Source organism: Galeopterus variegatus, unplaced genomic scaffold (genome assembly GCF_000696425.1).
Source record: "Galeopterus variegatus unplaced genomic scaffold, G_variegatus-3.0.2 Scaffold210, whole genome shotgun sequence".
NCBI classification, from domain to species: Eukaryota; Metazoa; Chordata; class Mammalia; order Dermoptera; family Cynocephalidae; genus Galeopterus; species Galeopterus variegatus.
This window is the reverse complement of record NW_007726321.1, coordinates 367,837-395,725: the sequence shown is the minus strand read 5'-3', so window position 1 is coordinate 395,725 and position 27,889 is coordinate 367,837. Positions and strand designations below refer to the sequence as shown.

General features: G+C 46.2%; 1 protein-coding gene across 1 annotated transcript in view; it reads left to right on the top strand.

Moving 5' to 3' along the window:
- The first annotated feature begins 914 nt into the window (after nt 1-914).
- ZC3H18 (zinc finger CCCH-type containing 18) overlaps nt 915-27,889 on the top strand; it is a 64,771-nt gene continuing 37,796 nt past the window's right edge. The window contains exons 1-6 of the mRNA XM_008565880.1: nt 915-949; nt 6,602-7,218; nt 16,116-16,200; nt 17,011-17,082; nt 26,973-27,121; nt 27,449-27,541. Coding sequence (XP_008564102.1) covers nt 6,616-7,218; nt 16,116-16,200; nt 17,011-17,082; nt 26,973-27,121; nt 27,449-27,541 — 1,002 coding nt within the window. The 5' untranslated portion in view covers nt 915-949; nt 6,602-6,615. The remainder of the gene's footprint in view (nt 950-6,601; nt 7,219-16,115; nt 16,201-17,010; nt 17,083-26,972; nt 27,122-27,448; nt 27,542-27,889) is intronic.

The window sequence follows — 27,889 nt, the reverse complement described above, 5'->3', positions numbered from 1 at the left end:
GCCCACGTTCCGCCCGCGCGGGCCGGGCCCAGCCTGCCCCGGGGCTCCCCCGCGCCCGCAGCGGCGTTTATTTTCCTGAAGCTGTCATTTCTCTTCCGGGCCACTCGCGTGGCACACGTCCGCCGCCACACGGGTGGGAGGAGCGCAAGTCCGCCTCCGGCGCAGGCCAGCCCGAGCCGCTGCTGCGCCCTCCGGGGGCTTGGAGCCTTCGGGAGCTTCTTGGAACTGCTTCCGCAGCCTCAGCGCGCGCAGTTTGGACGCAGTATACACGTGCGCCCGTTCCCTAGGAATATGAGACTTCCTTGTCCCTTCGGTTAGGGGCCCACAGGATGCCGGGCCCTTGGTGTAAAGGAACTGCAGCCGTGATGCTGGAAAAAGACTTCAAGACTTACAGTCTTGCTCCTACTAAAGCTTGTTTTCGGGATGCTTTATGACAGCTGAGTTTTCCGGCAGAGTGGTTGATCGTTTTAAATGAGCTTTGTTTAGCAAACTCATTAACAGCACTAGGTCGCTCTTCAGGCCCGTTCAAGGGAACTGGAAGAAGAGGGTGTTTGGCTTCTGAAGTACTGTTTGGGATGTAGCAAGGCCCTCATCATTTCTCCTTTGAGACTCAGCTCCATCATATTGCCTGTGGAGTGGTCCCTTTCCTAGGGCAGTGGTTGTTATTCTCAGGGTGAGCCTGGACCTAGGCCGATTTCCACTCCCCAGACCTGGGAGGAGAGTCTGCCTGATGATTGTACCATCTGAGCACATGTGTGGAGCCCAGTCAGCTCTGGAACCAGTCAAATGTGTCCCAAAGCCTGGAACTCTTTTCCCATTGTAGGTGGGAAATGCTCAGACATTGTAAGGAAGCTTTGTGGAATGACTCCAGAAAGCAGACATGCAAGCTGTGGCCTTGCTCATGTTGAAAGAGGTTCTTTACTTTATTACAGCTACAGATCACTTCAAGGTGGGTACTTCCTTATCGAGGAGTGGTTCTGGTGGTCAAACTTAGTCAGTTGGGGAGTGGTGTCTGACATCTTCCTTTAGATTTTGTAAGTCCATGAAGTTATGAATCAGAATTTTAACTAGATGTACCAGAACTTAGGCATTCAAATGGGGACTGCTCTGTTGAAAGTAACTGTCCCAAAAGATTGTGCTTGTATTTCATTGGTGCTCCTTTCCCGAAACCTCTTCAGAGCTCCCGTTTTGGTAGTAAGTATGTAAGCCATATAAGAAAATCGGTCTTACTCAATAGTCACACCCTGTGTTTGACCAAAAGTTGTCTTACCTGGCTTGATAGCTCACCTCACCAGACCTGGTTCTGAATGACCTGCAGCAGTTTCTTAAAGTCACCCACCTTAAGAAGAGGAAAATTTGCCACCATTCATAGCACCAAGAGAGTGTTCTGCAGGTTTTGAGGGTCGCTGAAAAAGAGAAGTTCCCAAAATGTTGTGCATTTCAGCAGTGCCAGTGGAATCAGCACGGCCTCCCAGGGTGCTTCTGGGAATGGTAGGCAGCATCGCTGTGTGTGAATTCCAGTACAGTCTTTACAAATTAGACACTTATTTTAAACTTCTTTCTGGTATGCAACGAGTAGTTCCTTAAGTAACAAGATTTTCTCTTATGTATTCAATAGGCATTTATTAAGCATTGTTTGCTTAGTGTAGTAGGTGATGCAGGGACACAGTGATGAGCACTTGTTATTCCATTCCCTGGGCAGGTTCACCATCTTGTGGATCAGAGGAGTAAAGATTTAGCTCTAAATCATGTTGAGAATCCGTGGTTATAGGGTGATTGTGTAAGAAGATCAAACTGAGCAAAAATTATAAACGTGGGAGTCAGTTGATACTTGACCAGAGGACCTTCCATTTCATTGTTTGCACTTAGGAGGCTATGGTGTTTCCTTTCCTAGAACCCAGCATATAGTCCTCAGATATCCGCCAAATTCAACTAATCTTAAAACAGGACACTGATGCTCAGAGACGGTTAAACCTCCCAGAGCGTGGCCTGAAACTCAAGCCAACTCCTGATTCCTAGTGGCCTTCCTCCTCTCCCACAGGGTGTGTCCCAGGTTGCTTCTAATAAACAGGTAGATTCATTGGCATGATTTTCTGTAAAATGTGTTCACCTGTGTGTATCCTCTGATAGTAAAAATCCTAGGAGGTTCCATAGGAAAAAGGCGATATGACTCTTTTCCTCAGGAAACTTGTCAGGGCCTCCTGAAGGTGAGTGTATGTCCCAGTCTGCCTAGGGTAACCCCTGTTCATGCATGCTGTAATTGTTAATAGTGCCCCCTTTGTCTCAAAAATGTCCCAGTTTAGACAAATTATATGGTAGCTGTGCTACTAAGTGCCAGCCCTTTGCTGAGCTCAGGGAACACAGACATGGGTCTGTGCTTTCCCACTCAAGCCCTCGGTGGGGGTGGGGGTCTCCCAACATTCCTTGCAAACAAATAGTTGCTATACAGTTGGTAAGTATGGACATGTAATAGATTAATGTACAATATTCCGAGACAAGTATTCTTAATCTGAGAACCATGGGTGGGCCTCAGGAGGTTTTGCACTCCTGCAGTAGAGGATAAGTTGTGTGTATCCAGGCTTTTCTAGGGAGAGGAGCCATACCCTCCATCAGATTCTCCTAGCTGTCTGTGATCCCCAAAAGACACCACTGACTTGAAGAACTGGGGTACCTTGGGTAGAAACAGATGCTCTCAATGTCATTCACTTGGACACTTTCTGTTGACTGCTGAAAAGAATTGGGAGAAGTTTATTTTGCATCTTTGAAATGCTGAAGTAATTCCTACAGATCAAACTCTGGAGGGTATGAGGGCTCAATAAGTGCTTCTTGAAATTATTTCACCTGCCTCTCGGGGTTTTAATTTTAGTTGGCATTTCCTGTAATCTCATTGTAAAGGTGGTACACCTTTTGAGGTTTTTTTTTAATTAGATTCATGTTTAGTTTAAGTGCCCAATGTTTAAACTCATAGAATAAAGTTTAAAATCCTTGAATAAATGACCAATGTCAAAAGTTGGGTCTCCGTATGGTCATCATTATTTTTTAACTAGTAATCTGTGCTTTTCCATCTGTATGAGGATGTGTTTTGGTTCTATAAGAGTTGAGATATTAGTATAAATGGATCAGCATGAAACTTTAAAAGGGAGAAAAGAAAAACAGGCAAAATCTACTGGTTCAGTGGACGACCCTGAACGTATGCTTGGCCTGTGTTCCAAAAAAGAATCTACAAAGGCAGTTTGGAGCTTGGGTCCTACTTTCCTATAGAAACAATGGTTAAAAGCAGGGCTTGGCTCCCAGGCAGGAGCAGCAGCTCGTATCTTCCTTAGTCCAGGGCACTGTTGTCCAGCACATGCTGGAAGCAGGTTTGAGCTACAGTCCCCGGCTATCCACTCAGTAGCCATGTGGCCTTGGTTTCCTTATCTGTGCAGGGGAAACAACCCTTATTTGAAGGTGTGGATCAAAAATGATGTGAGGAAATAGTCAAGTATCTGACAGGAGTCTTTCAACCAACCAGTCGTGGCTGGTGGCTTTGCTGCAGAAATTGTTTTCATAATGCATTCTCACAGTGAGTAGAACCTCAGGTGTTCAGGGAACGAGACAGTGAACAAGTCATTCCTGAGTGCCACAGGAGAGTTGAGCCGGCCCCAGCAGGGGTTACAGGAGTGTGGTTTCTGTAGGTTGAGGGTCACATCCACTCATCTTGAGCCAATTCCCTTTAAATTAAGGTGTGTCAAGCACGTGCCAGTCACATTATCAGAGGCATCTCATCAAATCGTTGCAGCAACCTCATGAAGTATGTGCTGTCCCCATATTTCAGGTGAAGAAACTGAGGACTGGCAAGTTTATGTAATTTGCCCAAGATCCAAAACCTAGGAAGCAGTAGAGCTGGAATTAGAGTTTTAGCTCAGAAGCCCAAACTTGTTTGCACTATCCCATGTATCCCATGAAGTAAACAGCATACTAAAAGGCAACCTGCCTGCTGTTCACTAGTCCACTTCTTACGTTAGTTCAGATATTTGAAAAGTAAGGTACTCTTTTTCTTCTGTTTCTTACCCTAGGATTTCATGTCAAGTTTGCCAAAATATAGAAAACAATTTGGTTGGGCCTCATGACAATAAAACCAAAGGGGATCCAGAAAAGAGCTGTTACCAGTATTTGAGAGTTTGTGCAAAGCATGGTTTTGAACAGGATAGTATGTTCCAAGGCCAATGGCAGGCTTGGGTGGGTGTTTTCAGCACAGTATTAATCATGTACTTTTTAGTTTTGCATTAACAGTTGGTTGACTCAGGAGATAACTTTGTTTCCAAGGTTGCCATTAGCTATAAAATGGGAGAATTAGAATTTGTCTTGTTTGAGTCAGAGTATGCAAGACTCAGTGACCAGTTCAGCATGACTGTCTTCCTCTTGGATATCAGTTGCTATGCTTAGGCTGCTGGGAGAGGAAAAGCTGAGCCCTTCTGTGGACAAGATTTTTAAATATACAATGTAATAAAAACTGTACCAAGATAGGTGTATGGTATTATTTGTATCATTAACTATGGATGGGAGGTGATTACTAGTTTGCCACTAGCCCCTAACTTATTGCTGTAACACCCTCCCCTCACCCTTCCAGTCTTGAACAGTGGTAGCTTTTCATCCTTGCTCACTGCCTGAGGCTGCAGGAAAACTGCAGGGAGGACACTGCATGGAGACCAGGAAGCTGTCAGGATAACCTCCTCCACTTTCTAGTTTTCAGTAGAGTACACCATTTTTTTTTTTTTTTTTTTTTTTTTTTTTTTTTTTTTTTTTTTTTTTGTCTTTTTGTCTTTTTTTTTTTTTGTGCCCGGTAACGGATCGCAACCCTCAGTGTCGCGCCCGTACCGGACCGGCAACGGGATCGCAACCCTCGGTGTTGCCCCCGCTCCTCGCTCAGCCAGTGAGCGGCCGGTCTGTATGTGGGATCCGAACCCTCCGTGGGAGCGCCGCCGCACTTCCCAAGCGGCGCACTGTAGCAGTGCGCCACCGGGCCAGCCCCGGAGTACACCATTTTAAGACTATTTATTTCCTTCCAGTAGTCTTACTTCTAGATAGTAACTGGATAGTGTAGTTGGAAAACTGAAAAAGTGAATCATTTTCAAAACTGTCTACTTTTAAGTGAGTTAGAATAGATTGGTTGGTTTGTAAATTTATATTATTGCTAATCATTTAGTTTTTTAAAGTGAGGAATTTGAAGTGATTTGTCCTCATATGTGCTCAGTTATTTCCAACAATAGCCAAAAAAAAAAAAGGTCTAACTATAGGTTCAGATACCGACTCTTGATACTATGCATCTTTAAACAGGTTTTCTTTTTAAAAGTTTAAATTTAAAAGATATATTTTTATCTTTAATATACAAATATATAAAACATATAAAATTGTGTAAATAATTTAGTACGACTTGCTTCGTCTAAACCCATGGTAATCTTGGGATGGATAAACTGTTCTAGGTCTTGCTGAGATAACAAGCAACATGACTGTGACATACATTATTTTAAACAAAAAATTTTCAGCCGCCTCACAGAATGAAGGGTGAAGTCAGCATTGCACTCTTCACTACTTCTGTTGTTCCATGAACTCGGCAGTGACTTGCCGCCCCCTGCATTGGTAGAGGCAGACGTGTGCTTATAGACCATTGGGTGTTGGTGTCTACACCTGCCTGTGCTCTTAACCCGCCTCATGCGATCTACCTTTAAAGCAGATGGACCAATGTACTTTCTATGAGTTATTGAGGCCAGAAAACCAGAAAGTATTCACTTTATAATTAAATCTGGATGAGTAAAAATAGAAATGGAGTCTCCTAAAAGGACACTGCCATTCTTTCACATAGACACACTACTTAAATGTGCCACATTTTCTGCCACAGTTCTTTTCCATGACGAATACCGCATGGGAACAGTATTCTCCACTCTGGCGTGTAGGTCACTGGATGTGTGAACGCCGCCCTCTAAGCGCCGTGCATGGGTGTGTGGTGAGGTCCTGAAGCCTATGTCTTTAGAGGAACGCTGAGGGACTCTGAGGCAGTCAGAGGCCGCACTCTGAGAAGTGCACCCATTAACAGGAGAAGGCTCCAAAATTGCAAACTACTAACGGCTTGCCCAGGTTTCTGCTTCAGTCTTCTTGGGTGACTCCAGGAAAATGGTCAAATGTGTGCTTTCAAGTTTGCTAGCTCATTCCATAATGTAAATTTTATTGAATTTCAAATGTAATTTACTCTAAGAAACCAAATAGTGTCTCTTGTAACCCCTATCTTTTTTTTTGTAACCCCTATCTTATTGCTCACTTTCTATTAACTTGTGGGGACTGCTCGTGAGAGTGGGAGGGCTGTGCTGGGCCGTATCTCGTTCTGCAGACTGCTGAAGATAGGAGGCCTTAACACACAGCTTAACTGAGCAGAGTTCATTCATGTGTGGCTTGTCTTTCTCTGCAGAATGTGTGTGGGATTTTGGAGGAACTCTATGGGCCAAGCAAAGTAGAGGTCTTGCTTCCCTCCTTCAGGTCAGGAAGGAGCATGGGCTAGGAAAATTAGGACAAGGTTTACTTTCCATTTTGCTAAATGCTACGAATCAGTGTTCTCTTTCTTTTGCAGAACCGTGGGTACTGATGGATGTGGCCGAGAGCCCTGAACAGGACCCTTGCTCTCCAGAAGACGCAGAGGAGCAGCAGGAGCTCTCGGACGATGACATTCTGAGGGAAAGTGGGTCTGATCAGGATTTGGACGGAGCTGGAGGGAGGGCTTCTGACATAGAGGATGAGGAGAATCCAGCCCAGGTACTGAGCCAGGAGGAGGAGGAGAACCACTCTGACGAGGAGGACCGAGCGAGTGAGCCCAAATCCCAGGATCAGGACTCTGAGGCCAACGAACTGAGCCGGGGCCAGACAGGCTCCCCATGCGAGGAAGAGGGGGATGAAGGGGAGGAAGACCAGACAAGTGACCTCAGGGACGAGGCCTCCTCAGTCACCAGGGAGCTGGATGAGCATGAGCTGGATTACGACGAGGAAGTCCCTGAGGAGCCAGTGCCCACGGTCCAGGAAGAGGAGGCTGAGAAGGCCGGGGCAGAGGAGGATGAGGAAAAGGGGGAAGGCCCTCCTGGGGAGGAGGGGAAGGCTGGAATTCAAAGTGCAGGAGAGAAAGAGCCCCAGGAGGCTGCCAAGGAGAAAAAAAAAGAGGACGACGATGGAGAGATCGATGATGGGGAGATAGATGTGAGTATGCGGGCAAGCCACAGCTGGGCAGAGCTCTGCTGTCACCGAGCACTGGCTGGTGCCTGGGAGGGAGGGACTCTTCACGGGATTGGCTTAGTCGGTCATTCATTCCTAGAAACGAGGTGGCAGGACAGGAGTACAGGAGGGTGAGAGCCGTTCTGGGGCCAGTCACCATAGTAATTAGAGAGGAGGTGCTGAAAATCAAGAACAAGAAACAGTCCAGCTTCGGGATGCCTCTCCCTGCCCTCGGCAGCTGCAGGGCTTCCTCCAGCCCTTGCCTGTCTGTTTGGTGCTATTGTTTGGACTGTATTAAAATGCCTAGCCCCGTTTTTTAGGTTCTGGATTTTTCTTTTCCTTTTTTTTTTTTTAAAGATGACCGGTAAGGGGATCTTAACCCTTGGCTTGGTGTTGTCAGCACCACGCTCAGCCAGTGAGCCAACCAGCCATCCCTATATAGGATCCGAACCCGTGGCCTTGGTGTTATCAGCACCGCACTCTCCCAAGTGAGCCACAGGCCGGCTCTTCCTTTTTTTTTTAAACAAGTGAAGAGGTAATTTCTTTTTCTTTGCTTGGAATAATACTTAACTTAGCATTTAACCAGAACCCTCACGGATTTTCAGCTCTCTTTAGGTTCTTCAGACTGAAAAGAACTAGAAAGGCTGACTTGCATTGTCTGTTCCTTTGGGCATTCTTTTTTTTTTTTTTTTTTGTCCTTTTTGAGACCGGCCGCACCGCGCTCAGCCAGTGAGCGCACCGTCGGCCATCCCTGTATAGAATCCGAACCCGCGGCGGGAGCACTGCTGCGCTCCCAGCGCCACACTCTCCCGAGTGCGCCACGGGCTCGGCCCCCTTTGGGCATTCTTATCTCTGCCCTGTGGCCTGTCCTCTGGAGAGGGCACCAGCCCGACCGTGCCTCTCTTGTTGCGTCCCTGGGAAGGACCAGATAAGGCAGGGATGTGTCAGTGTGCCCCAATTTCTAATAATACCATCACACTTTTTTGTAACTTATTTAAATTAATCTGGCCTTCAGGTGGAGGGGAAGATAATACTAGTAATGTATGACCCTAGACATGGGCAGGTTGGGCTTTTATGCCAGATAGCCCTGTAACCATGAGTTTTGGGGGAAACAAAGTCTGCAGTCCTGGTGACAGTACTTTTCAGAACTATTGAATTCAGGGAATCAAGAGAGAGCAGATTGAAATGATCTGGGTTTCTTTAACAACCACTGGGCAGGATATCCTGCTTATCTGAGAACTGTTGGAATAAAGATGTATGGAATATCTCAGAAATGTTTCGGGTTGGGGAGGGAAAAGATTGCTAAGTAAATGTCTAACTGCAGGTTTACTATAAGTACCATGCTTTTCTGGTAGTGTGTGGGTTCCAACGCCCTCAGTCCATTTTAAAGTGTGCTCTCCTTTACCACGTCATGACCCACGCGGCCATGGCTGTGCGCAGTGATGTAGGGTTTCAAATATTACCTATTTGACTTTGTTCATAAGAGCAGAACTTTGAGGGGCATGTGTGCAGTAGCAAGCTTAGAATTTAGATCTTTTATCTTCTCAAAAGTGTAGGAAGTGTTCTCCTGGTTTAATGGCTTTTGCTTGATATTATCTTACTTAAAAGGGCATTGTCACAGGACTTTATTATGCAAGTATCTATACATTTTGCCATCTACACTTCCCTAAAACTTTTAGAAAATTCATCTCTACCCCACGGTTGGCAAAGGAAAAGAGATGTCGTGAGACACCCAAGGTTATGGATTTGGGTGAAATTTTGGGCAGAACATGAAGTTGTCGGGTTGAAGTTGCCCCTGAGTTTGGTTTTTCATGTTCTGGAGAGAAAAACCACCAGGTGTGCAGTGGGGCGCTGTGGCCTGGGGCTCTGGGCACTTCCTTTCCAGATAGGAGGAACAACTGCAGACCCTACTTGCTCCAACTTTTGAATAAATCCCAGGGGGCATTTCATCAAATGGAGTCAAAGTTCTCCTTAGGGATCCTGGAAGGCCTTGGCTGTGGTACACCAGTGAGCTTTCCAGCCTCTCTGTAGGGTGGGTGGTGGGGAGGTGGACTGGACCAAGCTGGTCCTAGAGAGAGAACACCTGTGCTCCTGAAACAGCGCGTGTGGAGTAAAATTCAATTTGACTTTCTTGCCCACTTAGATCCTATGGTGTGTTTCATTTTGCCTGCCCTGTGTGGCACCCTCTTGTAAGGGGACCTGCAGCCCCATTGGAAACAGCTTGCTGCTGAAGAGATCCCAGCACAGCTGCCTTCAGCAACAGGGAGGCCGTTTCGTTCCCACAGTATCCTGTGCCTCTGACCCGCGGTGGCCCCTAGTGTGTGCCAGGCTCATTGCAGCATGCTAGGGATGCTACAGGGCAAAGCAGAGCTCCTCCCTGCTGTAGGGACAGCAAACCTTAACCAGGGTATGCCAGCAGGCACTGTAAATGGGGGTTTCCGCTCCCATGCCAGCACACCTGACTTCCCAGGCCGGTGGGCCACTCTTTCCCCAGGAGCTCCTCTGGATTCCTCTTGCTGTTTCCTGGCCCGCTCCATGACCCAGGCCCCTCCCCATCCTTTACAGGTGGGCTTAAATATCACTTCCCTTGTGTGGGCTATGCCTCCTACCCCGACTGTGTTGTGATGCCAGCTTACCTCCATTGTCGTACTTGCCACAGTCCGAATTGACTGGTTCATTCGTGTGGTGGGGGGGTGTTGTGTTGTGTGCCCCCCAGCACCCCAGGAACACACATTTCCTAAGACCGGGACCCATCTGGCTGCTTCACCTCTGCATCTCCAGGGCCTGGTACACTGTAGGCTGCCGGTCAGTGACTGCTTGCTGAGCGAATAGATAGGTCCCACTTGCTTTGGGGCACAGTAAAGTTGGGAGCCTTTCAGATGTGAAGTGGCAGTGGATGGAAGGTCTGCACTGGAGAGCCTTTCACAGTGGAGGGCAGTTCAGGTGACCAGCACAGCCCTTCGGGAGCCTAGTGCAGATGCTTGTCGGTGTGTACATGAAGAGGTCTTACTCTTGCTGGTTCCTGCTCTCAGGCCTGGTTGCAAACCTGTCATCCCGGCTAGATCTCTGTGGCATCTCCACCAGGCACATCTTGTGTCTCTCTCTCTCTCTCTCTCTCTCTCTCTCTCTCTCTCTCTCTCACTCACTCTCACTCTCACTCTCACTCTCACTCTCACTCTCACTCTCTCACTCACTCTCAGAGGCCCCTCCTGGCATTCCTGCACCATGTCCTGTTCCCTGTTTCTGGGAACATTTATTTGATGGAGAGGGAACCCGAGTGGTGTGCTCGGTCCATGAACAGTCTGCTTCCCAGCAGGCCTTTGGGCTGGTTCCCTTAACTTTAAATCTCTGTAATATATTCCAGAAGGTGTTTCCCCATTGCTTTTAAGCAGAGCTGTGGTATCTGAGACACACTACCTGGATGTTTTGGGGGTTTTTTGTTTGGGTTTTTCTTTTTTGTTTTTTTGTTTGTTTGTTTTGGTGTCTGGCCAGTGCTCAGATCTGAACCTGTGACCTTGGTGTTACAAAGCTGCGCTGCAACCAGCTGAGCTCACCGGCCAGCCCCTTGGATGTTTTTATGATGAAGAAATGTGTGATTTGGCTTATATTCTTGCAGAAGGGTGTCCGTGCGGCCCTATAGAGAGTCTCCACTTTGAGCAGGGTCTCAATGGCCTGGCTGAGTGGAAGAAGCCCCCCTGCACACCCACTGCCCCATCCTTCCCTGGGCGTCCTAGCCCTCTGAACTGCCAGGAACAGCTGGGTGGAAAAGTCTAGAAGGCCATTGGATTTGTCATCCTTTTAACTCAGTAGTGCTTTCTCATCTCTCAGGTGCATTGTCCTGCCTTTTTCCCTTTTAGACTTTTTGTCATGGTGACCCAAGTGAACTGATTTCAGGGCACAGTTTCCTTGATTGGAGCATCAGTTTGTACAATAAACCCTTCAAATCACCTGCATCATTGCTCTATGATAGTCATATGTGCCTTAGCCACACAATGTCTGCCTGAGGCCAGACGATCTTCCTGTGTTTCTGGTGTACTGCCAGCACACCCTGCAGGTACATATGCCTTTCTGGAAGTGCCACTCGCCTGTGTGGTTGGGAAGAGGTTTTGCACACGGGACTGTGGGCCAGCTGTTTACAGCACCTGGCTTGTGTGTGGTGTGAAGGCAAGGGTGTTCCTGCCCACTAAACCTTTTCTCAGTAGTCTCTGGCCTGTTCAGGAAGCCACCCAGAAGAGAACCAGATGCAGCTGTGGGCTTGTTTCGACCTCTGCCATCTCAGAAGAGGGAGCAGAGCATGCCCTCACACGCCCCTGCTATGAGAAGACCCTCCCTTCCTTTTTCCTGCACTACTGGCTGGCCTCTCACCAGAACCACCCTCCCTCTGGGATCTGGTGGGTAGCTCCGTTCATCTTTGCAAGTCTTTGATGTGCCATCACATACTGGAGTCTTCCTGTCTAAGGTCTATCTGTCATCTCCTTTGCCCATCTTGTTCTGCTTTTATGTCTTCCTTGTCATTTGGTGAATGGACCTTCAGTCACTTGGAGCATACCATCCTTTGAGAAAGGGTAGGGCCCATGTTTAGTCCCATTCTTCCTCCTGTTGGAGACTCTCAAACATTTGTAGGGTGGCCTCTCAGAGACAGCAGCACAGTGGGCCTGTGTCCCTAATGGACAGTCCATGGGACTCCTTGGCCACCTGCATGCAAAATACAAAAATACTTTGAAGCATTTTCTGTGCATTTGGTATTTTATATTTTCTTCTGTTCCTTTTTTTTTTTTTTTCCTTTTTGTCCTTTCTACTGACCGGTAACGGGATCACAACCCTCGGTGTTGCGCCCGCACCACACTCAGCCAGTGAGCGGGAACCGGTCTCCACATGGGATCCGAACCCTCGGCGGGAGCGCCGCCACGCTCTCAAGCAACGCACTCTCCAGTGCGCCACCGGGCCGGCCCTCTTCTGTTCCTTTTATGTTTGGATGCATAGGATCTTCTACAGAAGAGCTTCTCCAGCTTGCCCTTGTGGCTTTGGGTTTTCATCTTCGCTGGTGGAGAGTTCCTTATGCACACCCTCTTTCATATCACTAATAAGGTGCCAGATGCAGCCATCCCGTTGGGGGAGCCCAGCAAACAGCTGCCTGAGCCGCACTGGGGAAGAGAGCCCATGTAGCAGCAGTCATAGGATGTAGAGGCCTCTGTGTCACCTAGCTCTGTTGGTCTTCAGCACAGTCACATGAGAAAGAGCAGTGCACAGCTGTACTCACAGCTGTGAGACCCCAGCAGTGCCGGGAACTGAAGGGTTTTCCTTTCTCATCCAGTGGCAGTCCTGGCCCAACCGACTGGCAGCTGCTTGGGTCTTGTGTTTACCTCTCTTGTGGGAGGGGTTACATGGCTCCTGACAGGAAGATCACTGCTTCCATTACAGGCTGCTGTTCAAACCCTGCCATGCTGCCTTTCTCAGATCAAAACTGAATTCCCAAAATACCTCTGGCTCCAGGGCGTTTAAGTAGGGGATTATAAGCCTGTGTTTTCACCCCCATCTTATAGATGAAGAGTCTGGGATTTGAGGAAGTTGTTTGGGCCCAGGTGGCCACGCCAGGTCATGCCTAGGCCTTGCCCTGGTTCACACGTCCACCTGATTGTCTGTTTCCTCTGGCACAGCAGCTCCACATGGCAATTCTGTTTCCTTGTCTGCCTTTGCTGCAGAAGCTTCCATGTGGAAATAATTCTTCTTTCTTGTTATATAAGTAATACTGTTCATTTTTTTCTTAAAGGAAAATAAAAACCCGCACAAAGGAGAAAGTAAAAATCGCCTGTATCAATGCTCAGAGGTAGTCATATTTGGGGCATTAGCTTGGAGGCTCTTTCCATTGAAATAAGTACAGTAATAGTGATCACTTACTGAGCACTAGCTGCTCGTATGCTGTGCAGGGCACAGTGTGTGGGTGCCGTGTACAGAGCATTTTAGTTCAGTCTATAGCAGGCCAGTGCGGCAGGTGCTTGCTGTCTTCTGCAGAGGAAAACAGGCCTCTTTGGCGATGCATCCATGGTCACGCTGCCACGATGGCCCAGACCCAGTAATCGAATTTGGGCCTTTCTCCCCGAGTGCACATGCATTTTATAAAGGCTCTTAAATCAGAGTTGATGATGCCCCACCTGGTTTCCTTTCTTCATGGGCATGTTTACCCTGACGTGAGGAAGTGCCCAGAGTAGTGTGCCAGCAGGCCGTGATTTCACTTGTATATATAAACTGGTGGCCTCACATGCCTCCTGCATACCCGCCAGTGTTCAGTGCTAGTGCAGTTTTGGCCTGTCCTGGGTGGCATTTGCTGAGAGCTTTCTGAGTGCCGTCCTTCTTATAGATCCACCAGTTAGCTGCTAACTGGCCCACTAAGGCCTCTCCTTGTCCTCTGCTCTCTGCTGCCTCTGGTCTAGGTCACATGAGCAGAAAGCCATTGGTGTGAGACACACCAGGAGACCTAAAAGAATTCCCACACATCACACATTCGATGGAACAGCCTCAGGTAACTGAGCACTGTGAGTCTGGCTGTAGATTCCTTTCTGGCGTCATCTTTGCATGAAACTCTTAAGATTTAAAAACTTGTCTTGATCATCTGTCACTTAGAAGTCCATTGAGCTAAATGAATGGTTAGTTGAAAATTCAGGACATTATATTGCTGAGCAGCTTACTGGTTCTTTTTGCTTGTTCTTTAACTAAAGGAGAGGCCACAAACCTGACATGCTGGCGTGTGCTGCCCTTGGCCCCCACAGGTGTCAGGCCGGATGTCCGTGGTTGGCATGCAGATGCTACTTTGTGTTCTTGAGGTTGAAATTATGTCTTGTATGCTTTACCACGCGTCTCTTGTCTGTTTGCTCATAATTTTTTGTAGCTATGTTGTATTCCTTTGCATTGTTTACGTGACTGCTTACCAATGTGAAGATGGTTAGGTGGTTTTCCTTTTTTGCTCCTTTGACTATTGATAGTAACGTCTTTGCAGAAACACACCCCTCTTTAAATCTGGTCTAGTGCACTTAATATGAATGCTGATTTCTGAAAAACTACTATTCTATACTCATCATTTAAACTCCTGTGGATCAATTTCCAAGTGAAGCAGGAAGATTTGATTGGATTTGAACTTTTCGTATGAGTTTTGTTTTTCTAATGAGAACAAAGAAAGACAGTATATTCTCAACTTAGACTTGAGCTCATATGAAACACCACAGTAAGGTTTTAGTGTAGTAATTGTTACCATGAGAATAGAAGCAAAGAGCAAATACAGACTAAAAGACCAGACTTAGCATAAGCACGTTTTCTCTAATCATTTCTTGAAGAGATGATTCTGTTGGCTCTCTCAAGGGATGTAACCATCAGGAATCTGTTCTTTTCATTATAAAATACTTTTTGATTACTAAGTATTTTCAAGGCAGAAATCATAAAAATATTTAAGCTTTAAAAGTTTAAGTCATCATAATTTCAGGGTTTGATTTCAGCATTTCTTCATTCAACAAATAATTATTGACTGTTAACTATGAGCCCAATGCTGCCTGGACCCAGCGACTTGGTGGTAAGCTGACAGACACAGCCCTGCCTTGGTGGGGCATAGGTTTCAGCAGGTTTCAGCAGTGCAGGTGGTGCTGGTGTGTTCAACACCAGGACACTCAAGTGCGGCTGCAGGACATGCTGCTGGGGCGGGGGCTGTAAGGACCTGCAGTGCAGGGTACTCCGTGGAGGCTGTCAGAGGAAGAGGATGTGCACCTTGTTCTGCAAATGAGATTAGTTGAATAGTAAAGACAGGAGAGGGAAGATCATGGCCAGGCTTGGAATTTCCAAAGGGCTCTTTGCATTTGGAATGCAGATTTCAAAGGTTCAGGAGAGAACATGAGAATACCAGTTAGGAAGTGGTTTCATCAGACCAGGTGAGATAGGGCAGTGGTTTGGACGAGGGTGGTGCTTCAGGAGATGGGGAGAGGGGTCCGGTGGCTCCTAGATCTCAGCCCTTCAAGACGGTTGGGTTTGGTTGTGCTAGGGCATGCCAGAAGAGGCTGGGACAGGGGACAATGACTACTTCTATCCTGGATGTGTGACAGTTGACACAGCCTTGGGCCAGGGGTGTCAGGAGGGCAGCTGGATGTCCATGTGGACTGGGGATGGGTCTGAGGAGAGATCTCAGCTGAGAGGCACAGGTGGGAGTCTGGGCTGTAGGTTGGTGGGAACAGGCCCTGCACCAGTGGTGGCTTGGGAGAGCACAGCAGAGAGTGGTGGTCAGGTCCTCACTGCTTGGTGGAATCCTGGGGCGAGGCCCAGGCTTTGGTCTTTGGAAAGCTCTGGGTTATTCTAAACTTTGGCAGCCACGGTTCAGAACTCTAGACTGCAAATGAGCCTCATGAGGCGCCCACACTGCTGGCCAGGAGGTATCATGGATCTGAGTTACCTGCCCCTTACCCCATCCCCAACCAGGACTTGTAAATTAGAGGAAGTTAGTGTTTAATTTAAGGGGCATAATATTTTCTTTATAAATTTTTTCTAAATTTACACAGTATTAAAAACCTGAAGTGTAACCATTTTCTACCCAAAGTTGTTAATTAAAAGAAATGTAATAAAGTCATGCTATGTGAAGTGTTTTGTGTAGTTCACAGAGTATTTTTATGTAATGCGCTCTCGTGTAATGCCTGGAGCTTGTAGGTAAGCTTTGAGATCATCCCTATTGTGTAAATGAGGAATCTAGGATTTGGAAGATTGGTGTGAATTGGTGAGTGGCGAAGACACAGGCTTGTGAAAATATCTAAGTTCCCAGTACCAGCTTTTTGTCCTTTCCGGTTTGGTGAGAGCAGTGCCCATTGGCAGATTCCTCTCAGCTTTGTTCAGAAGATTGTCTTCTGTTTCAGGACGATGACCTGGAAGAAGGTGAAGTGAAGGACCCGAGTGACAGGAAGGTGAGGCCCCGTCCCACCTGCCGATTCTTCATGAAAGGTAATTGTCCATGGGGGGGGCCTTCTCTCAGCCATCTCTGTGGCCTCAGCTTTTCCTGTGGCCGTGGTAGTGGTTTGGTCTCGTCAAGCCCCCGCGCCGTGTGTGGTGGTGGTGGTGGTGGTGGTGCTGATGCTGACATCAGACCACAGCCCTTCCTGCTGGTCCTTTCATCGCTTCAGTGACCTCCTTGGAGGGGAGCCAGCCTGGTCATTTTCATACTTGTGGTTCCAGGCCCACCCGCTTACAACAGACCCAAGATTGTGGTGTAGACAGTATTAATCAGATTTCTAAGTGGTCCTTTTTATGAGGCCACATGTTCCAGGTGCCAGTGTTAATGTTTCCCCTCTGTAAGGAAATGGCCCCTTTTTTGCAAGATGTGTCAGAGCACACCCTTCATTTGGTATGGATTCCTAAGTGGCCAGGGAAGGCTCTGAGAGCAGCAGGGCTCACTCTCCTGTGCAGTGCATGGTCTGTGCTAAATAGCTGCAGCAGGTGACAGTTTGATGGCACCTTGTGTAAAAATCTGAACTAACCACATTTTAAGATGTAGCATGACAAGAGTATGGCTTTTTGTTTTATTTTTTAAAGTCTCGGGAGATGGAAATGAGAATTTCCAATCCATAGGGGTTTCTTTGATGTGCAGCAGCAGTTTTGGCATATTTCTCATAATTCAGCATTTGCCATGGTCAGGTGGGAAGATGTTTCTCTCTTTCTCTTAATTTTGCTTTAAGCTCTTAGATGACTTTGCTCACCAACCTGTCTGCACGTGCAGTCTCAAGTTCACAAGTGCTTCCTGTACTTCTTTTCCAGATGTTGTGACACCATTATCCACTCTTCTTCCACCAATATCAAATTCCATACCATTCAGAGGCCAGGTGAAAGGTACAAAATATACTATATTCACTCTCTTTAGTACCTTAAAGTCCCCTGCCGGCCAGACTTCTTTCTCCTGGATCCAGAGCCCGGCTGTGAAACCAGAAAGAAGCAGGTGTTTTGAGGGCCAGAGGCTGTTGTGAACCTTCCTCTTCAGAGGCACAGGAGCTGGTTGAGTAGGTGCAGCCTGAGGCCGGAGGGTGCACTCACGAGAGGGCAGAAACACAGGAGGATGGTAGAGTCCCATCCTGCAGAGAGGGCGGGCTCTGCGCTCACAGTGTCCCTCATGCCAAGAGGTGATGTGGTGAGGGCTCACGGGTGCCTGGATTGGGCTTGCTTCTGTGGTGTGTGCTCCTGGCTTGCTCTGTCTGCACACTTGTTGCTTTTGTTTTTGTTGAGTGAGGACATTGACTTCCTTGAGTCACATGTGTGCGTGATGGCCCCACTGTGTGCCGCCTGTGCCAAGCCTGCTGTAGGGGCAGCTGGGGAGAGCCTCCATGGGCTATGACCATGTGCAGTAGAGAAACCACCCCTCCCCTAGGAGAAGAGAAGCGTGTGATACCTCTTAGAAAGCAAATTGTTACAATTCTTTAAAAGCTTTGGTATTTGAAGTGTCAGTATTTCAGAAAATTTAAACTTAAGCAGAAGACCTGTTCCATAATGATATGGGAGCAAGTGACGGCAGTCTGCTGCTCAGATTCTGGATTAAAGCAATGGAGAAAGTCTGTGCACATATGTACACATATCGTGCAGTTGTTTCAAATGAGCACAACTCAGAAACTGCCCTGTGTGGTGCTGGTCTCTGGGTGGCAGTGTGGCTCAGGAGCATGGCCAGCCAGGCAGGACTGGCCTGAGGGCTCCTGCAGCGGGAGGCGGCAGCATCCACCATTCGTGTGCAGAGGGTCTGGGCCAGGAGCTTGTGGCTCACACCATTGAACTAGCTCCCAGAGTTTGACAACAGAAGCACAAACGAAGTGAGGTCATTGGTGGGACTGCAGATTCGCATCACTGGGGACATCTGGATGGACAGGACATCCAGCAGCACCAGATCCAGGGACAGCACACGGTCAGATGGGAAGGTGGGGCCTCCAGGTTAGACTGAGTGCTGAACTTGGTTTTTAGCTAGTGGGACCCTGTGGAAGGTTTCTGCAGTGGAGAAATTGGAAGCTGGACCAAATGGCAGTTTTTTGCAGCTAATTGGGCATAATTAGAGGCCTGTTTCAGGAGTATTTTTAAATATAATTACCTTTCCTTATACTATTTGTTTCTTCTATGGAGTAATGTGAGACAGTACAAAAGGAGATGGTTGATTTCAGTATTCTAGAGCATGTCCCCTACTTCCTCTTAGTTATGAGAAATTTATTTGGATATATGTTTTTGCTTACCTGCAGTTTATAAGCTTTGTGTTAAATTGAGATGAATCAGTTTAAGATCCTCCAATAATAAAAGAAGTTACTTTAAAAGTAAAATGAAGTTTGTTATGTTGGCAAGAACATGCAGGTATCAGACTCCTCATGCACTGCTGGTGGGAACTTAAAATGGTGTAGCTGCTCAGGAAGGCAGTCCAGCTGTCCCTCAAAAAGTAAAGGGTGGAAGGGCCAGCCTGTAGCTCACTCGGGAGAGTGCGGTGCTGATAACACCAAGGCCACGGGTTCGGATCCTATATAGGGATGGCTGGTATGCTCACTGGCTGAGCGTGGTGGTGACAACACCAAGCCAAGGGTTAAGATCCCCTTACCGGTCATCTTTAAAAAAAAAAAAAAAAAAAAGTAAAGGGTGGAGTTACTATGTGACCCAGCAATTCCACTCCAGACATCTGTCCAAGATCAGTGAAAACACACATCCGCAGAAAAACTCATACACAAGTATTTCTAGCAGCGTGGTTCATAATAGCCAAAAAGAGGAAATACTCCACACGTCCAAAAGCTGATGAATGGGTAAGCAAAGTGTGGTCCATCTGTACAATGGAACGATGTTTGGCCATGAAATGAATGAAGCATTGACATATGCTCCAACATGGGCAAACCTTGAGAATATCACACGTGGAAGAAGCCAGACATGAGAGGCCACGTAGTGAATGATCCCATTTACGTGAAGTGTCCAGAACAGGCAAATCCAAAGAGACACGAAGTACACTAGTCATTGCCTAGGCTGGGCATGGGGAGAGATAGCTAATGGGTACAGGGTTTCCTTTTGTGGGTGTCAGAATTGTCTGAAGCTAAATAGTTCTAATGGTTGCACAACTCTGTGAATATGCTAAAAAAAAAAACAAAACACTGAATTGTACACCTTAAACTGGGATATTTTATAGTATGTGAATTATGTTTTAATTTTAAAATTCTTTTTTTTTTTTTTTTTTGAAAAAAAGCCTGTTAGCTATGTTTCTTTGACAAGTTATGATTATCATTTAATTGCCAGTGGACAGAATGCTGATGACCATTGACAATAAAATGCACCAGGAACATGACTTGTAAACATTTTGTATGCGGTATGTTTTTACCTTTCATGTATGTATGCTGAGTCATCAGGACATAAAATTCTATCCGCGAAGGAATAAATAGTATTTTCTTTAAACTGTGTCCTACTTTGGGTTTCTGATTTATCCCTCTCTGAGCAAGCATCCAGCCATTCTGCAGGTCAGACTTCTTGTATCTGCTCCTGCATTTTTTTTTTAAATTGGAGTAAAATACACAATTTTTAATTGGACTAAAATTTACCATCTTAACCATTTTTAAGTATACAGTTCAGTGTTATTAAATATACTCATGTTGTGTAACTACCACCACCACCACCACCATTTATCTCCAGGAGTTTTTCAACTTGCAACACTGGAACTCTGTACACACTAAACAACGATGCCCCATTTCCTCTGGCCCCCAGCCGCTGGAAATCACCATGCTACTTCCTGTCTCTGTGGATTTGATGACTCTAGGGACTTCATGTAAGTGGAATCGTACAGTATGTATCTTTACGTGCCTGGCTTATTTCACTTAGCAAAATGTTGTCAAGGTGCATCCATGTTGTAGCATGTGTTAGGATTTCCTTTTTTAAGGCTGAATAGTGTTCCACTGTGTGGGTGGACCACGTGTTTAGCCCTTCATCCATCGATGGACACTGGGCTTCTCCCATCTCTGGGCTGCTGTAAATGATGCTGTTGTGAGCATGGTATACAAATATCTTTGAGACCCTGCGTCCTTTCAGTTCTTTTGGGTAAATACTCAGAAGTGGACTTGCTGATCACATGGTAGCTCTATTTTTAATGTTTTGAGGAACCCCCTCACTGTTCCCGCAGCAGCTGCACCGTTTTACATCCCTGCCAGCCGTGCACAGGGCTCCAGTTTCTCCACATCCTCCAGCACTGCTGTGTTCTGTCTGTTTTCCTGATAGCAGCCAGTCTGATGGGTGCGAGACAGTGTGACTGTCTCATGTGGTTTGGATTTGCGTTTCCCTAACGTTAGTGATGTTGAGCATTCCTGTGTGCTTGTCCATTTGTAGATCTTCCTTGGAGCATCATCTTTTGCTCATTTTGTGTTCACAGCAGCAAGTCTCAGTCTGGTCTGTGGGCCCTTCCGGGTCCTTGAGATCCTTTCAGGAAACCCCGAGGTCAAAACTGTTTTCATAGTGATAGTCAAGTCTTCACCACCTTGTGCTCCCATTTTAAAATGCCAGTTTCCCTTAATGTCTGTGATATAGTGGTAAGAATTAATTAAGTTGTAAACTTGAGTACAGGTCAATTTTTTTCCTTTTTTTGGTGTCTGGCCAGTAAGGGGATCCAAACCCTTGGCCTTGGTGTTATAACACTGCAGTCTAACCAACTGAGCTAACCAATCAGCTCGGGTCTTTTTTTTTTAAAACTTTATTGAGGTATAATTTACATGCCATAAAATTCACCCATTTTAAGTGTACAGTTCAGTGGTTTTTAGTAAATTTGCCAAGTTGTGCAGCCATAACCACAATCCAATTTTAGAGCATTTCACCCCAGTAAGACCCCTCAGTATACATCTATGGCAGGCATGGCATGGACCCCCTGCCCCACACTGAAGCCCAGTGGTCTGGAGGGACTAAGCACCACATGTAGGCAAAAGAGCAAGGGACAGCCATGCCATTTGATGGGACCCTGGTTCTCAGCAAGAACGAAGTGAGCCTGCCCTGGAAGAACAATGGATGGTGTCTGTCACCAATGTTGACATGAAAATGAGACTTTCACTCTTACGTGAAAATGAGACTTTTATAAAATTTGTGTCTGCAACCGTAAACTCAACAACTTCGTAGTGTATAATGACTTCTCCAAGTGACCATTGCCTGGTGTTACAGAATCCTGCCTGTCGAGAGGGCTGTTGAAAATGAAGGATGGGGGGCCGGCCCGGTGGCGCACTGGATAAGTGCGCCGCTTGGGAAGCGCGGCGGCGCTCCCGCCCGAGGGTTCGGATCCCACATACAGACCGGTTCCCGCTCACTGGCTGAGCAAGGCGCAGGAGCAACACCGAGGGTTGCGATCCCGTTGCCGGTCCCCGGTCCGGTACGGGGGCAACACTGAGGGTTGCGATCCGTTGCCGGACACGGAAAAAGACAAAAAAAAAAAAAAAGAAAACAAAGGATGGACCAGTGGGTTTGATCAGATTTCGAAAGTTCAGTGATAGACTCTTCATGGCTGCTCACTGTTAAGAAACCTTCACTTCTGCAGTTTGGTGTAGTATCAAAGAACATCTGAGAGTATCTGAAAACGCTGTTAAAATACTCCTCCTCTTTCCAGCTACCTGTCTGTGTGAGGCTGGATTTCCTTCACTTTCTTCTACCAAAAGCACCCATCACAGCAAATTGAATGCAGAAGCAGATGTGAGAACACAGTCATCCTCTGTGCATATGTCAGCATTATAGAGATTTGCAAAAAGGAGAATAATGCCGCTTTCCACCAAATATTTTTAAAATAACCTTATTTTGGATTTCTTGTTACTTTTAAATATATTAATGAATTATCTTTAAATTTGTCTTTTTTTTTTTTTTTTTTTTTTTTTTTTTTTTTTAAAATATTTATAAAATTTTTTTTAAATTTTTTTTTTTTTTTTTTTTTTTTTTTGTCTTTTTTCATGACCAGTAACGGGTTCGCAACCCTCGGTGTCGCGACCGGCAACAGGATCGCAACCCTTGGTGTCGTGCCTGCACCGCGCTCAACCAGTGACCGGACCGGTCTCTATGTGGGATCCGAACCCTCAGTGGGAGCGACGCCGTGCTCCCAAGTGCCGCACTGTACTGAGTGCGCCACCGGGCCAGCCCTAAATTTGTCTTTTAATTTCTAATGCAGTAGAGAACTTCCAATTCCAAGGCTCCATTACTTGCAGAGAAGCAGCCCTGCAGTGACTTCAGTTCTTTCACCCGTTGTGATGCGCGTATTCCTTAAGAGTTAGAACATCTTGGAGTCTCACTGTGGTAGATGGGACCGTGGTTTCTTGCTAGTCACTGTTATGGTTCTCTGTGAGATGTGGAAGGGAGTTCCGCTAGTCCTTTGGGCTATGTTGTTAGTGCCTATAATGTGTGGTGGTTCACTGGCTCTCAGGCCTGTTAGAACACAGATTTGTAGATCTTAGGTTTGTCCGTAAGATTTGATTACTAGAATTTTATATATTTTGCCTTCCTTTCATAAAGTATTTTTTGAAAATCATGAGGCACTTTAAACTTTATTTTGTATTGATAATCTCTATATTTATTGCCTATTCTGAGTTATTCAGACAAACAAGAAAGGGAACAAGGGAATACTTAAATAAGACCAGAAAGTCTGGTTTAAAATTCTAGTGTGAAGTGATTAGTTTGTGTGGAAAATGGAGAGCTATTAGAAAAAGACTTCAGCTTTTCCAGAGTGATGCATCGCACACACAGTGCCGCGCAGCTGTGGGACGTTAGGGTCACACTGCGCTGGTAACCAGACCAACAACAAACCAAAAATTTAGAAATCTGACGGCGTTCCTGGACCTAGCACACTGTGAGCTTGCACACACTCACAGACACTGGGTGCTTGCTCTCCCAATGTCCCTGCCCACTGGAAGAGGTGGCTCCCCTCAGGTTGGTTGGATGTGTAGGTGGTGACCAGCAGCTGCTGGAGCATGAATGCAGGTGGCTTTTTCTGTCATCTCTGTGTTTAATTTCCTTGATTTCTGGGAGGGACCAGCTCTAGGTTTTTCAATGTACAGTAGTCCGCCTTAATTTGCGGAGAATACATTCCAAGACACCCAATGGATGTCTAAAACCACAGACAATACCAAATCCTATATATGCTGTGTTTTTTCTATATATGTGTACCTCTGTTAAAGCTTAACTTATCAGTTAGGCACAGTAAGAGATTAGCAGCAAAAGCCAATAATAAAATAGAACAGTTATAACAGTATACTGTAATCAAAATTTTATGAATATCCCCTCTCTTCCTCCCTCTTAAAATATTATAATATTTTCCTATAAAACAGTACAGTGCTTACACAGGTAAAGTTAATAAAAGAATAAAACTTGCTGATGTGCCACTGTCTGGTTAGGAAAAAGGATGCTATCATGCCATCGAGGCCCCATGTGCCAAAAACAGGACTTAGAAATTTCAGAAGTGAAGATACTGTCCTCTCACCCACCCTGGACAGTTTTCTTTTCTCCTGTCCCCTTCTGGCTGGCATCTATATCCAGATAGAGTCCTTGCATGATTAATTGTAAGCCTGTTTAACTGTCTATTGTTTATACAGTTAGAATCACCATCCACATACATTTTGTGTTTGTGAAGTTCTGTTTAGAACCAGAAGGTCACACAATTGGGTTTTTTTTATTTTTTGGTTTTGGCAGCTGGCTGGTGCAGGTATCCAATGAGATCGTACAATTTTAAAACCAAAAGATCTTTATCTTTGCTTCCATTTCCTGGAGTATTTTTTTCCCTTTTTTTTTCCCCTTTAAATTTTTATTTTGTCAATATTCCCTTTTTTTTTTTAAACACAAAATGTTTTTTTTAATTATGAAAGTAATATGTGCCGACAGTGTCAAGGAAACAAAAGATACAAGTCTTTCTTCTTCCACAGTCCCAACAATTTTTGTAGAAAAAGGTTCCACGCTTTTTACTGCATAGATTAAAAACTCACTTTTAAAAAGGTTAATGGGATTACAACATTCCTTTTGTTCATTTTCCTAACATTTGCTGGACATCTGTCCTAGTCATATGCGTAGACCAACCACATTCCTTCCTGGAGCCATCTTCCCTTCACTTTGGTGACGGAGGCTCAAGACCGGGCTCAGCAGGAGCCTGGCTCAGCACCCCCAGGGTGAGCATGGTGTCTGCCTCCTTGGGATGCACCTGTGCTGCCTGTTGCTCACTGGTTTCTTCTCATCCCCTGTCCCTCTTTCATCCTCTGCCAGTGCCAGTATGAGTGATGAAAGATCTTTTCTTGACAGTGGACTTGTGGATGAGGTTTGTTTTGTTTTGTTTTGTTTTGAAAATTTTGTAAATACAGAAAAGAACAGAGAATGTTAGATGCCCCTTACCCACCACCCAGACATGCTTTTATGTTTGAAAAATTACAGAAAAGCTGCGGTTTATTTTGTTCGCTCTTTTCTGCACTTTCACTTTTTTTACAGTGAGCTTTTGTTACTTGTTAAACTATCTGAGTGATGCTGGATACAGTATGAATATCGTCAGTCAAACTTGAAGACATCTGCTGGTGTGTGGCTACAGTCTTTTTCTTTGAACCTCTCTGAGACTCCGGGATCCTGAGCTCCTGCAGAGTGACATTTCCCAGCCTCCTTTGACTTATGTGTGGTGTCTTAAACACTTTTAGGAATTTTATTTTATTTTATTTTTTTGAGACCGGCCGCACCGCGCTCAGCCAGTGAGCGCCCCGGCCATCCCTATATAGGATCCGAACCCACGGCAGGAGCGCTGCTGCACTCCCAGCGCCGCACTCTCCCGAGTGTGCCACGGGCTCAGCCCACTTTTAGGAATTTTAAAGATTATTTTGTCATTTTTGCATTTCTGGAAAAGCAATTTTAATTTTAATTTTGTATTTAGTTTAGATCAATACGCTATTATTGTGTTTATTGAGTTGTTGTTTTTTTTTTTTTTCTTCCTTTCTTTTTGTCTTTTTTACTGACCGGCAACGGGATCGTAACCCTTGGTGTCGCGCCCGCACCGCGCTCAGCCAGTGAGCGGGAACCGGTCTCCACATGGGATCCGAACCCTCGGTGGGAGCGCCGCTGCGCTCCCAAGCAGCGCACTCTCCAGTGCGCCACCGGGCCGGCCCTTGAGTTGGTTTTAATGCAAGCTTAAGTATTCATAATGTGTAAAGGTAAAATTTGGCATTTTCCTAACTACCAAAAGATCATTTCTGTTTAATTTATATTTTACCATCGTCCCTTGGTGTGCGCAGGGGATTGGTTCCAGGACCTTTCTCTGATGAAGTGGCACAGTATTTGCACATAACTCACACACATCCTCCTTTGCACTTTGAACCATCTCTAGATGGCTCACGAGACCTAACGCAGTGTGGTGCTGTGAAGTGGCTGTCATGCTGGATCACATAGAGAACAATGACAGGGAAAGAAGGCTGTGCGTGTTCAACACAGACGCAGTTTTTTTTTTGTTTTGTTTTGTTTTTAAAGATGACCGGTAAGGGGATCTTAACCCTTGACTTGGTGTTGTCAGCACCATGCTCACCCACTGAGCAACCGGCCATCCCTATATGGTATCTGAACCCATGGCCTTGGTGTTATCAGCACCACACTCTGCCGAGTGAGCCACGGGCCGGCCACAGACACAGTTTTTTCTCCATATTTTTAATCTGTGGTTGGTCAAGTCCTTGGTTGCAGGCCCCACAGATATAGCAGGCCGATTGTATAAGGAAAAACATGATTTGTCAACAGAAACGTTCAAATGGTATGTCATGTTTAGGATTGAGTGTATATTTTTAAATGATTTAAATCTATATGTTAACCCATTGAGGATGTTTTTAAAAACTACTTGTACACTATATGCCATATTTGTTTTTGAACCATGTATATACATTACCTATTCAAAAAGTTAAATTTTAGAAAGGTGTCTTACTAATTGAACTAAAAATTTAGATGTTTTACATTCTGCATTGAAAAATGGTTTCCTTTATTTAATAATCCAGTTTTCTGTTGCTGAAGATGACAGTTTTTGATTGTTATTTATAGTCAAGTTGTCAAAGTCCAATTTATTATAATTGTCAAAGTATTTTCCACTTAACACATTTTTTAAGTACCAGAAATGTCTTGAAATGGTTTGTGAGATTTTTGGTAAGAGAAATGCAGATTACAGAGGAGGTAGAGATTACCCTGGGACAAACTTGTAGAATTCTGATCACTGTTACGCTCCTCATTGATTTGTTTCAGTGTGAGTGTTTTCTGAGTCAGAATAAAAATCTCGTCCAGTGTGGGCCTGCAAGAAGCAGCCAGCTGAGAGCCCTGGCCTGGCCGGGACCAGGCTTGTACTTTTCTGTTTTAAGGGGAAAATTATTCAGACACTTGATATGTGTGGACTGTACCAAGTGACTCTGAAACTGGGGCCATGTTTCCCCTGACCCGCAGTCCCCGGTGCCCCATCAGGAGCCCTTCACAAAGTTCTGTCCCATGGGAGTGCCCCTGGCTGAGCCAGCGGCCTGGGCCTGCCGTGGGCCTCCTGTGCATGTGAGCACCACCTGGCCACATGGAGGGAGTTGGAGGCCAGGACAACCGCAGCCACCTGACCTTGGGCCTCTCCAGGCGTGCACCCGCCTTCCAGCTCAGTCACCGTGAGGGCACGAAGCTCACTGCCAGGCACAGTCCACATCCTCAGTAAACTCTGTGGCCGTCACCCCTGCTGCTGCCGATGTGCAGCTAGGCTGTCCTCGACCTTTCTGATCTGACTTTTGTTTCCATAGGGAACTGTACCTGGGGAATGAATTGTAGGTTTATACACCCTGGAGTGAACGACAAGGGGAACTACTCCCTAATCACCAAAGCCGACCCTTTCCCGCCTAACGGTGCCCCGCCTCTCGGACCTCACCCACTGATGCCTGCCAACCCTTGGGTGCGTGAACGCCTCTTCTTCTTTAATTGCTAGCACATCGGACATCTGAGCTCTGTTGTTGAATCTCAAGCTTAGGACAAGTTAATACGCCTCATGGAAAAGGCATTTTGTGCCATAGGAGCATCACAGAGCCGCCTTTTCAGATGCTTCTGTTGTCCCCGTGTGGCAGTAGCCGTAGACCTCCCGGGGGCGTGGTCAGGCTTGGTGAGAGAGCAGGCCGTTGTATGGCTGACTCCTGCTTTAGTTGATGTTTTTGCTCCCCTGTTTCTGTGTAGATTTTAAAGTTTTACTTGCTTTCTCAACTTTTCCCTTTTCATTTTTTAATAGGGTGGGCCAGTAGTTGATGAAATTTTGCCTCCACCCCCTCCAGAACCCCCAACAGAGAGTGCCTGGGAACGAGGACTCCGGCATGCGAAGGAGGTAACAGAATTCCGCAGAAAACCTGAGAAGAAAAGTACTAGTGGTGGTCCTTGTACAAAACTGGCATTTTTTCTGCTCCAAAGACAGTAGTGGAAAACTCAGCGAAGCCTCTGAAGTTAGGGATATATTTCTGTGGTTTCCTTTAAGAGGTAAAGAATGGATTATGATGTCTCACTATCTCTCAGAGGTAGTCTAGGTCACAGGCAAAACCCAGTAGGCCGGCAAGGCACAGTCCAGGACAGACCCACTGTCTCTGTGTGGCTTGGACAGTGTCAGATCCCATCCTAGCTGGTGCTGCCCAGAAGCATGGGGTGCAGGCTCCAGCTGCTGAGAGCACACCCCACCCCC